Raw genomic sequence first — 13,603 nt, forward strand, 5'->3', positions numbered from 1 at the left:
TTCTTTCATTTCATTGTCCATAGTGGACAATCACTCTGGATGCTGGGTACCCAACCCATGAATAGGTAAGTCAAAAGGAAGACTCAGTCTCAGGAAATGTACAAACTTTGCAACATGGAGGGTGAATTGCAGGGAGGCAACAGGGTAAGTGGAATGAGCACTAGTTTTGACCTAGTCTTGAATACTAGGTCTGTCACTTTGTAGCATGACTTTGAGAAAACTCTTAACTTCTCAGAGTAGTTTTTTATTCTGTAAAATCATTGTAAGAATGAGATTGGGACAACTAAATTACTACACTTAAGCTGCTGGTACTGTGTTTCACCTTGTGATTCACACGTGTGCTATATTTTGGAAATTCTTCCTATGGGATGGCAATTTAAAAAATACATTCAATTCATGTGACTACGGATAATTCTATTTCTTAGCTAGCTAATTCTGGTCTAAATACAGACTATTGCATGAGAGTTGTATGCCAGGCTATCTTCATCTAAGAAACACAGGATGAGCCTAGATCTTTAGAACAGCATAGTGCTCTTCTTTGTCTTCAGGGAATACAAAGATGGAGGCCTTGGTCTATATGGTCATTTTACTAGCATCTACTTTATAGCACAAAATCAGCAATCTTACTTTACAATTTCAGGGTTTAATGTACCTTGCAAGGCAAGTCAATGCTCTATTACAGTCCAGAAGATGACATTTTCCTAAGTCAAAGTTAAACAGATCCCCATATCCCACTGTAACATTTCCTCCAGTGACAATTACAAACTGTCACACTTCATTATATAGTCTTTGATTATTCTTGTCTCAAGGCCGTTCAATTTCTGACCATAAATTGAAAATTTAGTAATTGGTGTTTCAATAAAACTTCTTCACTTATAGAAGTATTTTAAACTGACTATATTAAAGCCAGACTCAAGTTTTAGGTCTAAAAAATAAATGTTATGCTGCAGGAATAGAAAAGTTTTTATTTGTCGTAACTAACAAAAAACATTTCTCCTTTTCTTGGGATCTATAGTCTCACTTTTCTCAGCTTCTATGTTCACCCAAGTCGATCTCAGCAGCCTGGTTACCTCTGTGTTATTGAAAGGTTGAGGATGCACGAGTCAGGGGGCCTGGGATTGAGTGTGCCGGTGTGTAAGCAGGTTTTGGTAGTGAGGTTGAGCCTAGAAGAGTGTATATGAGGTTGTACTTTGGTTAAGCTTTGTTAGAGAGACTGTACGTTTATGAAATTCTGTTTGTAAAACGGGTTTTGAGAGTGTTGAATTAGTTTGTGAAGCTTTGTGTGTATTTCTGTGACTATTTAACCTCGTAAGGCTTAGAAGCTGATCCTCGCCCCAGCCAGGAGGAGGCCGTACCCTGAGGCCTTTGCTTAATTCCAAACTGGAATAACCTGATGCGGGACAACTAGCTCCCGCAGTTGCTAGCTGGGGACTCTGCCAGCGGCGCGCAGATGTCCGCCCGGGAGTCGCGCGCCTAGCGCTTGACAGGAAGGCAATCACGTGGCAGCCGCAAAGCGGCGCTTTGCGACCTCGATGACAGGCAAAATGTGCGACAGCCTTGGCGCCGGCCAACCAGGGGTGGAGGCGGCGGCCAGGGAGGAAGCGGAGGAGGCGGAGGCGGCCGTGGGGTTCACCCGCCTGCTCGTTCGCCTGGTTTCCCCGCCCCCGCCGGTCTCACCGCTGCCGAAGGGAGCCGGTTGCGCGCTGTCGTAACCTGCCCTCATCCTGGCCAGCAACAGGAAGACCGGACCCCCATCCAGACCAACCTCCCTGTCAGGGCGGCTGCGCGCGGGCTCTGCGGGGGCGCAGGGCGGGCAGCCCGGGCGCCTGAAGGTTACCGAGCGTATGAGCGCCTAGCCTCCCGCGCTGCCCCGCCCGCCGGCCCGCCGGTCCGCCCGCCGGCTCGCCCGCCAGCCCCTCGGCGCCCGGCGGCGGCGGCGGCGGCGGAGACGGCCGCAGGAGGCGCCGTTTCCCTCCCAGGTGCGCGCTTCGCTCCCGGAGCGGCGGAACTCGGCGGCCGCCATGGCGTCCAACATGGACCGGGAGATGATCCTGGCGGATTTTCAGGTGAAGTATATGGCCCTCTTCCTCTTCCACCTCCAACCTCGTGGGTTCCCGGTTTCAGAAGGGTTGCCTCTTCTCAGGGTTTGTTAGAGCATTGAGGTGGTGTGTGGTTTGGGCTTTTATACGGTACGTGGCGCGCGAGTACGCGCGCGCGCGCCTGTGTGTGTGTGTGTGTGTGTGTGTTTGCTTTTTATACGGTACGTGACGTGTGTGTGTGTGTGTGTGTGTGTGTCTGTCTGTCTGTCTGTGTTGAGCCATGCGGGAACGTGCAATTCATGTGCTGGGTTGGGTGTATGTAGAATTTGTTATGTATGGATTTGCAGGGTGAGGGGGTGTTATAATTCTTGGTTTAGTGTATGTGTGTGTACTGTGTAGTGTGTTCTGTATTTTGTGGAGAATGGGTCGAATTTGGGGATATTAAGTGGGGCTTTTAAGTATGGGTTTTTTGGGTCAGGAGTTTCGGGTTGTTCTTTGAGGAGAGTGTGCTGTATGGAGTGTGGGTGTGGAGAGTGTGGTGTTGTGGGTGTGGTGTATTGTATTAAGGGGTGAGTAAAAAAATGAGGAGGCGGTGGTGAAGGTAGTGCTGAGGGTATGGTCTTTTTCAAGGAGAAATAAACATTCGAGACTTTGCCTTACTGGAATCTTTGGAGGGTATGAAGATAATAAGGATGTGTCAGACTGTATATACAAAAGTATCTTCGGTGAATTCATAACCTTAATAAATTACACATTTGCGGATTCCCTTCTCCTACAGATTTGAATTGCTTGGTGTGTGTTCTAACTTCAGGAATAATTTAAAGGATAAGTAAAGGTTATTCCTTCACTTAGCCCAACTGTAGTTACACTAATATATGAGTATCTTAAGGAGACCCTTTGAAAATAGAGTTGTACCCCGTCATGAAAGACTTGGTATTAGAACTAATGCCCTGTGCACTCCATCTTTGCCTTTTGAAGTTTGATGAAGAAAGTATTGTAGTGAGGGGCGCCTGGGTGGCTCAGTGGGTTAAGCCGCTGCCTTCGGCTCAGGTCATGATCCCAGGTCATGGGTTCGAGCCCCACATCGGGCTTTCTGCTCAGCAGGGAGCCTGCTTCCTCCTCTCTCTGCCTGCCTCTCTGCCTACTTGTGATTTCTCTCTGTCAAATAAATAAATAAAATCTTTAAAAAAAAAAAAGAAAAAAAGAAAGTATTGTAGTGAGATTTTTTTTTAAAGATTTTATTTATTTATTTGACAGAGAGAGATCACAAGTAGACAGAAAGGCAGAGAGAGAGAGAGAGGGAAGCAGGCTCTCTGCTGAGCAGAGAGCCCAATGCGGGACTCGATCCCAGGACCCTGAGATCATGACCTGAGCCAAAGGCAGCGGCTTAACCCACTGAGCCACCCAGGCGCCCTGTAGTGAGATATTTTTCACCATTCATTTTAGCATTAACTTAGAAGCTACTGTTATGTATAGGCAGAATTTTCTAACACTGTCATCACTGTACATGGTCTAACACTAGCATAGTAAGTGATAGTTTTTCTTAGAGAGATTTTGATTGGCTTCTCATTTCCCTCTTTCTCTGATTTTCCTTATTTCATAACTTAATATTGTGATGGTCATATCCAGAGTTTGCTCTTTATCTTACCCAGTAGGAGTATCTGATTTATTGGGAATATGGATAGATCTGTATTTGATTATACCATAACTTCCAAGCTCAGACAGAAAGAATTGTTCTGAAAATAAAAGTTGACCACAAGATTTTGGTGTTTTGTAGGATTACGACTGGCCTGAGATTTTAAAATTTCATTTATTTATTTATTTTGCGTAAGTCTTTTATTCTCTTTTTGTTTTTTTCATTCACAAGTCTTTTATCTAATGTGGAATGTGGTTGTATGAAAAAGAACTCTTTTTAGGAGTATTTTGTCCTGTTATAAAACTGCTTTATAGAAATGGCTTTGGACAACAGTAATCATAGTTTACCTCACTAAAAGTTTTAAGGTAATTATAACTTTGTTTTGATTTCCCCTATTTTTACTTCCTTTAACAACTTGTAGCTGTTTGTTTTCTTTCTCTCTCTCTTTTTAAAAGATTTTATTTATTTATTTGACAGAGAGACAGAGATCACAAATAGGCAGGCAGATGGTGGGGGGGCAAGGAAAGCAGGCTCCCTGCTTATCAGAGAGCTGAATGTGAGGCTCCCTCCCAGGACCCTGAGATCATGACCTGAGCCTAAGGCAGAGGCTTAACCCACTGAGCCACCTAGGTGCCCCAGCTGCTTGTTTTCTTATTTGTGACAATTAGTGTGCTTACTGTGAACTTTATATTCGCCAAGGACAGGAAATTTAGGATTCTTGTACTCAGAGACAAATTAAGATTTTCTAACAAGTATTTGGGATTTTATCTTGATTACATTACTACATTCTGCTGTTTTTCTTTTCAAACCGATGGCACTGACTTTAGCAGTTGTTTACAGAATGGAAAAAAGCTAGGGTATTCTGTGGAGCTCGATCCCAGGACCCCGGGATCATGACCTGAGCGGAAGGCAGGCTTTAATCCACTGAGCCCCCCAGGCGCTGGAGAATGCCACAGCTTTTTCCCATTCTGTAAACAACTGTTCAGGTCATTGTTTGCCAGATGGTGAAAGTTTATTTCATATTGTCAAGTAGGTAAGAACATTATTGGTAGAATGAAATGTACACATAAATAAAATATTTATGAGTAAAAAGAATACACATATAGAATAATACAGATACAGAATAAAAAGTACACACATATTAAGTCCATTAGCCTTTGTGTTTTTAGGAAACTTGTATACCTCTCACAAATGATTCCAGAGCGTTTTGCTCATGTGGACTTACTTTTAAAATCAATTTTTCTTTCTTTCTTTCTTTCTTTTTTTTTTAAAGATTGTATATATTTATTTGACAGAGACATAGCGAGAGAGGGAATACAAGCAGGGGGAGTGGGAGAGAGAGAAGCAGGCTTCCCGCTGAGCAGGGATCCTGATGTGGGGCTTGATCCTGGGACCCAGGATCATGACCTGAGCTGAAAGCAGACGCTTAACGACTGAGCCACCCAAGCGCCCCAAAAGTCAATTATTCTGTCTATTTTTTAATATTATGTAAGCTTTTTATAGAATTATCTTTTAAAAATTAGCATTTAGGGGCGCCTGGGTGGCTTAATGGGTTAAACCTCTGCCTTCGGCTCAGGACATGATCTCAGGGTCCTGGGATGGAGCCCCGCATTGGGCTCTTTGCTCCTCAGGGAGCCTGCTTCCCCCTCCCCCTCTGCCTGCCTCTCTGCCTACTTGTGATCTCTCTCTCTCTCTGTCAAATAAATAAAATCTAAAAAAAAAAAAAAAAGCATTTATCCAGTTATCAGAAACTAGGTTATTTTAAACATTACAGTTCAAGTCTTGTAATGTAGATACTTGATTGATTGGTTTTGCCTGTATCTGTGCAAATCAGTTTCTCCCCAAAATTGAACACATAAGTGTGAAATTAATAATGATTTTGAGACCTCAGTGCTGCCTTTGTAGAAAGGAACGTGATTTTTTTAAAAAAAGTTCTTATTTAAATTCCATTTAGTTAATATACAGTGTCATATTAGTTTCAGGTGTACAATAGAGTGATTCAGCACTAACATGCAATGCCCAGTACTCATCACAAGTGCACTCCTTAATCCCCATTACTCATTTAACCCATCTCCCTCATCTACCTCCCCCCTGGCAATCACCAGTCCCTTCTCTATAGTTCAGTGTCCACTTCTTGATTTGCCCACCTCTCACTTCTTTTTTGAGAAAGGGAAAGGATTTTTGAATATCACATTTTAAAAATAAGTGAGTTGTAGATTTAGCTGATTGCTAGGTAATAAGTTCTTAGAAATACAGTACCTAAATGTGGAAAAACTATCTTTTTTTAAAAGATTTATTTGAGAGAGATCGTGGGCACGTGCTCTTGCATGCTCATGTGGCGAGAGGGGAGGGTCTAAGGGTGAGGGAGAGGAGAGAAGCTGACTGCCCACTGAGCACAGAGTGGACTGGAGCTGGGGCTCGGACTCACTACCTTGGTATCATGACCTGAGCTGAAATCGAGTCCCATGATCAATCCACTGAACCACCCAGGTGCCCTGGAAAAACTTTTGAGAAAGGTAATTGTATATTAACTATTTCAACTCAATGGAAAAAGGACTTCTGTTGAAATCAATCAGTGGGGTAGTTAACAGTCCTAATTTAAAAATGAATTACCTGGTTTCTTAAAATTGGACAAGTAGTGGATGGAAGATTATACCTCAGACTTAATGAGATAGGTTTGGGATTTTGTAGATCAGTCAACTCATTACAAAGCAAATGTATTACAATTTGTCCTCTAAAAGATCCCCATCCCCCCAAATAAGAACAGCTTTCAATTAAAAATTTTTTTAAAAGATTTTATTATTTGAGAGGGGGAGAGAGAGCGAGGGAGTGCGAGCACAGGCATGGGGAGGGGCAGAGGGATAGGGAGAAACAGACTCCCCTGTTGATCCAGCACAAACTGGATCCCTGGACTCCAGGATCATGACTTGAGAGGAAGGGCTTAAAATGATGGAGCCACCCAGGCACCCCTCAATTAAAATTTTTTTAAAAATTGTGGTGAAATACACATAACATAAAATTTGCCATCTTAACTTTATATGCCATTTTTAAGTTTCCACATTAAGTACATTCACATTGTTGTGCAACCATCACCACCATCTCCAGAACTTTTTTTACCTTGCAAAACTGTAACTTTAACCATTAAAGAATAGCTTCCCATTTTGTCCTGTTCCCTAGCCCCTGGCAACTACCATTCTATTTTCTGTCTATGAATGTGAATATTCTAGGTATCTTATATAAGGGCAATCACACAGTATTTATCCTTTTGTGACTGGCTTATTTTACTTAGCATGATTTCTCCAAGGTTCATCCTTGTAGTATGTGTCAGAATACCCCTCCTTTTTAAAAGACTGAGTACTAAGGTCATACCACCCTGAAAGCACCCCATCTTGTCTAAAGGACTGAATACTATTACGCTGTTGATACAGTATGTATATACAGTAATCCCCCATTATCTGTGGTTTTGCTTTTCATGGTTTCAGTTACCCTTGGACAACTGTGGTCCAAAGGTAGATGACCTTCCTGATGTATAATGAGAAGGTCAGTAGTAGCCTAATGCTGTGTCATAATGTTTAGGTCATTCTCACTTTATCTCAACATGTAGGCATTTTATCATCTCACATCATCAAAGAAGGGTGAGTACAGTACATATAATAGGAGATTTTGAGAGAGAGACCATATTCATATAACTTTTATTACAATATACAGTATTGTTAAAATTCTGTTTTGTTATAGTTAATCTCTTACTGTGCTGGATTTATAAGTTAAACTTTATCATAGGTATATATAGGAAAAAACATAACATACGTAGGGTTCAGTACTATCCTTGGTTTCATGCATCTGTTGGGGGCCTTGGGACCTAACTTGTAGATAATGGGGGACTGCTGAACCACATTTTGTTTACCCATTCATCTGTCAATAGACACTTTCATGTTTTGAATATTGTGAATCATTAATGCTGTTATGAATGTGGGTGTACAGTTAATTGTGTGAATCTCTGCTTTCAATTCTTTTAGGTATGTATCTGTATGAATTACTGAATCATATGGTATTTCTATTTTTAATTTTTTTAGGAACTGCCAGCCATAGTGGCTCACCACCAAAAGTTCAGAGACAATGACAGCATCATGTTTAATGAATTATTTGTAAATTCAGCTCTGGGCAATGACTTTTATAATTTGTAGTAGTCTAAGAAAAATCAGGGTTTTTTGGTTTTGTTTTGTTTTGTTTTTTTTCAGATTTTACATATTTGTCAGAGCACAACCAGGGGGAGTGGTAGGTAGGCACAAGGAGAAGCAGCCTCCCTGGTGAGCAAGGAGCCTGTTGCGGCCTGGGATATGACCTGAGTCGAAGGCAGGCACTTCACTGACTGAGCCACCCAGGTGTCCCCAAAATCAGTTTTAAATGTAAATAGTGTTAGTACAGTATATTACTGGTAAAGGAATGAATAGAGTAGTACACCTACAGTTCTGGCTGGCCAGAGCCAGGAGGGGGTGTAAAGGAATTTCCTGGGTTTAAAAAAAAAGAGGCAGGCATCGATGAATCAGGACTGTTTTTTTTTTTTTTCTCTTTTTTCTTCCTTAATGTCTTTTTATAACAAAGAGATGCATTCAAGTGAAAGTTCCAAATTTGTTCTTTATGTAATTATAGAATTCTTTGCCTTTTTTTTTTTTAAGGTTGAAGCGTAGAGCAAAAATCATTTGATCAAACTTTTGAGATATATTTGGTTTGCTTATAGATGTGAAAATAACCATCCAAATGGAATTGCAGTTGCTATCGAATAATTTCAGTAATACTTATTATTTTGGACCTATATGAGCAAAAAAATGAGTATTCTGCTTTCCCCCTTAACCTTTTAATTACTATAATGCTAATTTCTTTTCCCTCTAACATTTTTTTGGAATACAAAAAGGGTGCTATAGCTGTTTAGGTTAGTCTCACATATTTTTCTATTTATATTTCTCTGTTACTGTATAATGTAGAGATACAGATCATAGCTTTACTCGAGTCAAGGAAAAAAAAGGAACAACTTTTACTAGTAGTAATATGTATTTTTTAAGCAACAAAACCTTATCTGCCTTGCTAAAAAAATATTTTTTCTGAACCTAGTTCTAGTGGTTATAGATTGAGTCTATTTCTTCTCTAATTTGACATTGATTTTGGTGTTACTTTCAGTTACGTTTCCTTGATGACACTGTTGTGCCTTTGTTTTCCTCTCCTGGTTTTTCAAGCTAGTAATACCTTTGCTGCTTAAATTGCTTTATGTGTTTTCATATATTGGACTATCTTTTAAGTTTTCTTTTGCCTATCTATCAACTTCTCTTGGAAGCATGGACTCTTCCATGACACTCCAGTAAGTAACTTGAAATTAGTTTCTGCCCCTTCATGACATTTCTTCCTTCTAAATGAAGCTGTGAATCTTCTTTTTTAGTTTGACAAACTGTGCAAGTAGAAATGGTATTGATTCTGCATGGATAGGTATCTTTTGTGATGCTATGTTTTGGGGACCATACTAAGTATCCATGGAACATCATATTTATATCCTGGGAGGCTACCTTGGCAAGAGATTGAGTACTATGGCTAAAAATAGTCTTGTTACTGTCCTTTCTTTCCTTTCTCTGCTATCTTCTTTATTCATTAGAGGGACAAGGTATTTTTTGTTTGTGTTTGGATTGTTGGTAATTGGAATAATGAGATTTGGCATGTAGAATAAAGTTTAGTATTTATTTAGTGGTTAAGAGCATGGACTTTGAGGTCAGATTGCTTGGATTTAAATCATAGTACTGCCACTTGTACATCTTGTAATCTTTGACTACTCATTTCACACCCCTGCCTCAGTTTCCCTTGAAAAATGACTTAATGCATGTGAAGTTATTAGAACAGGTGTCTGGCCTAGAAAGAGTTCAATAAGTTTTAGTTATTTTCATTTTTGTTAATTTTAAGGTATATACTTGTTCTCTGTATTTTTTCCTTTTGTGGAAATTGAGGCCAGAAAAAGGAAGTGACTTGTCCAAGTTCGTGCGTTGGTTTGAAATAAAGATTTTATCCAGGTACACATAAGAGTGTTTATTTTCTAGCTTAATGTGTCAGATGGCTTGGATTTCTAGAGGAAAAAAAGACTCACCATTCAGAAATTTCTCCAAATGATAAAATTTACATACAGTATGAAAATTTACATACAAAAAACAATACCTGGCATATAGCTAGACGTGCCAGAAGGGAGGGAGGGAGGGCCTGGCACTTTGATTGTTCCTAGACTAGCATTCATTCCAGTCTAGTGCCATGCTTCTAAGTTTACAGGTGGTCAGAAGCCACGGAATGAAGAGTCTTTAGATTTATTGAGCATGGTTGGATTGATGCCTCTTGTTTGCCAGACTAGGTTTATGGACTCTGTAGATGAGGAGTCAGGAAAATATAGCCTATAAGCTGGCTACCTGTTTTTATCCATAAAGATTTATTGGAATACAGTGATAGGTATTCATTTACCTATTGTCTGTGACTGCTTTCTTGTTGTAGTGACAGAAATGAGTAATTGAGACAGAAACTTCATGGTGCACAGGCTTAAAATATTTACTCTCTGGGCCTTTAATATAAAGTTATTTCAAGACCCCTCCCCACCACAAGAAGTAACTTCTCTTTCCAGGTTTTAGTAATTTCAGAGTGCTAAAACATTTGAATGCTTCACGAGTAACATTATATGGTTTTACACCTCTGTAGGAAGCGTTGTTAGAACATTGCACTTAGGCAGACTAGAGCTCTAGGTTTTTTTTTTTTTTTTTTTTTTTTTTTTTGGTTCTGGTTCTCTGAGTAAGTCTTTTATCCTTTCTGGCTCTGAGTTACTCAGTCTATGAAATAGAGATTTGTCTAAAGTTATATGTACCTGAAAACAGGACTGGACTAGATCAGGTATTCATATAGAGTCTGGATAATCACTTGGCACCAGGGAGGTTTGAGGACATTCAGTTATAATTTAGGTAATTCGTCTGGATTAGGGATCGGCAAACTATGTCTTGAGGGCCAAACTACCACCTGTTTTCATCAGTAAAGTCTTACTGGAAGACAGTCATGCATATTTGTTTACATATTGTCTCTTGTCACTTTTGACCTCAATAGCAAAAGTTGATTAGTTAGTTGATTGCACGGCCTTTTACCTTGCCCCCTTAAAGTAAAGCTTGTGATCCTTGATCTAGATAAGTGGTGTTCAACCGTGGATGATTTCTGTTCCCAGAGGACATTAAGCAATGTCTAGAGACATTTTTGGCTTTTGCAGCTGGGGGATGCTGCTGGTAGTTAGTGAGTAGATGCCAGGAATGCTGCTAAATATTCTGCACAAGACATACCTTCAAAATAAAGAATTATCCACTTCAAAATGTCCAAGTGCTAAAAAACCCTGATCTAAATTACTAGTTCTCAAACTTGAATTTGTATAAGAATAACTTGAAAGGCTTGCTAAACTGTAGGTTGCTGGGCCCCACCCCAGGTTTCTGATAGGGTAGATTCTAGGTGGGGCCTGAAAATTTTCATTTCTGTCAGATTCCCAGGTTAGGCTGCTGCTGATCCAAAATCTACATTTGGGAATGACTTATCTAGATGACTTTAGACGTTACATCCATTCCTGTGATTTTTTTGATTTTGTGGTCTTAAGTACTGTTCCATTTTTATGACTTAGGAAAATTGAGTATTTTATTATATGTCGTATGCCTGGTGTGGGGCTTAAACTCATGACCCTGAGACGGTAGAGTTGTATGCTCCACCAGCTGAGCCAGCCAGGTCCCCCCGGGCTCTGTGCCTTTATGCCCTTATTTTTTACAGCCCTCTAGAAAAACTTCTAATTATCTCTCAAAACCTATCAGCTGCCTTTTGCTGATAACATTAGTACCATGTGCCCAGTTTTAGGATTAATAATTTTGTCTTATGTATCTTTGGTATATTACTCTTCTCTTGAGTCTTTAAAAATTTTAAAAATATTTATTTATTTTAGAGAGATTGCACATGAGCCAGAAGGGCAGAGGGTGAGGGAGAGGGAGAGAGAATCTCAAGCAGACTCTGTGCTGAACACAGAGCCTGATGCAGGGCTGAATCCCAGGACCATGAGCTAATGACCCGAACCAAAATCTAGAGTCAGACACTTAACTGACTATACCACCCAGGTACCCCTCTTCTTTTGAGTCATATGCCAGATTGTCAGTAATCACTTTACATATTTCTTCTCCCTAATGTCAGCTCTTTGAGTGAACAACTGCCTGGGTCTTAACCATCTTTTTCTGCAATATCTATAAGAGGTTCTCAGTGAATATTTTTTGAGGGAATATTATGAATATTAGCTGTTAGGGTACAAATAGTGTAGAATTGTAAGTTTGCATGTATAGTTGACCCTTGAACAATGCAGGGGTTAGGGGCACCAATCTGCCACATATTTGAAAATGCAATACATAATTTTGACTCCCCCCAAATTTAACCAGTAATGGCTTATTGTTGACTGGAAGCCTTACTAATAACATAAGCTGTCAATTAACACGTATTTTATATGTTATGTGTTTTATATATTGTATTTTTATAACAAAGCAAACTAGAGAAAATGTTATTAAGAAAATCATAAGAGAAAATACACACAAATAGTACTGTATTGAAAAAAATATCCAGATGTAAGTGGACCCACGCAGTTAAAATGTGTAGTTGTCAAGGGTCAGCTGTTCAAGCATCTATCATTTGTTGACATATGATTTTGAATAATAAAATCTGTCATTGAGAATCAAAATTGCGCTATTTTGTTGAACTGAGGATTATAACTTTAAAGTGACCGATTTATAGAGAAATACAAAACACCTCCGTTCTTGTTTAGCATTTATAGAGGGCTCAGTAAGGTAATGTGGCAAAATACAGGGCTTGAGGTCAATAACTTTGGGAAATTTGAATTGCTCTGTGTCAGTCACTATTCTTGATTTTGGTTTCACTTTTAACTTTTTTAAGGCAGAAACTTAAATTTCAAATCAAATTTGTTTACCATGTTAAATCATTAGCCATTGGCTTTAAGGTGAATTTGAGATAGTTTTAAGAAGCAGTTTAGGGGCACCTGGGTGGCTCAGTGGGTTAAGCCTCTGCCTTCGGCTCAGGTCATGATCTCAGGGTCCTGGGATCGAGTTCCGCATCGGGCTCTCTGCTCAGCGGAGAACCTGCTTCCTCCTCTATCTCTCTCTCTGCCTGCCTCTCTGCCTACTTGTGATCTCTCTCTGTGAAATAAATAAAATCTTTAAAAAAAAAAAAAAGAAGCAGTTTGTCAGGGGTGCCTGGGTGGCTCAATTAAGTGTCTGTCTTTGGGTCAGGTCATGATTCCAGGGCCCTGGAATCGAGCCCCACATCGGACTCTCTGCTTGGTGGGGACTCTGCTTCTCCCTCTCTCTCTGCACCTTCCCCCACTTGTGCTCGCTCGCTCGCTCTCAAATGAATAAATAAAATCTTAAAAAAAAAAAGGCAGTTTGGCAGCATTCACAGAGTAATTGTACCTGTCTTTATACTTATTTGTGGTTATAGAGAAATAATTGTGGTAGAAAGGAGGAGATGTTAAGTTGTGGTAAGAAAAGCAGAAATGTTTGCAGGTTATGTCTGTACGTTAATGGCTTTAGAGTAAGGTTTCCGGCACCTGTTTTTTTCTCTTCCATTTTACCTTGGTTCCCTGGACTCTTTAATGATTGAGCTATAACAGTATAATGTTAGTGAGAGGAAAGCTTTGTCAGATGTGCCCTCTTGGCTACCCATTTTCTTTCTCCCAAGGGAAAAGTAATGGTTGAATTCTTGTTTTTTTTTTTAAATACAGTTTTAAGGGCGCCTGGGTGGCTCAGTGGGTTAAAGCCTCTGCCTTCAGCTCAGGTCATGATCCCAGGGTTCTGGGATCAAGCCCCGCATTGGGCTCTCTGCTCAGCGGGGAGCC

The 13,603-nt window shown here is 40.2% G+C and overlaps 1 protein-coding gene across 1 annotated transcript in view; it reads left to right on the forward strand.

Moving 5' to 3' along the window:
• The first annotated feature begins 1,564 nt into the window (after positions 1 to 1,564).
• FAF1 (Fas associated factor 1) overlaps positions 1,565 to 13,603 on the forward strand; it is a 478,510-nt gene continuing 466,471 nt past the window's right edge. The window contains exon 1 of the mRNA XM_047728777.1: positions 1,565 to 2,066. Coding sequence (XP_047584733.1) covers positions 2,022 to 2,066 — 45 coding nt within the window. The 5' untranslated portion in view covers positions 1,565 to 2,021. The remainder of the gene's footprint in view (positions 2,067 to 13,603) is intronic.

Source organism: Lutra lutra, chromosome 4 (genome assembly GCF_902655055.1).
Source record: "Lutra lutra chromosome 4, mLutLut1.2, whole genome shotgun sequence".
Lineage (NCBI taxonomy): Eukaryota > Metazoa > Chordata > Mammalia > Carnivora > Mustelidae > Lutra > Lutra lutra.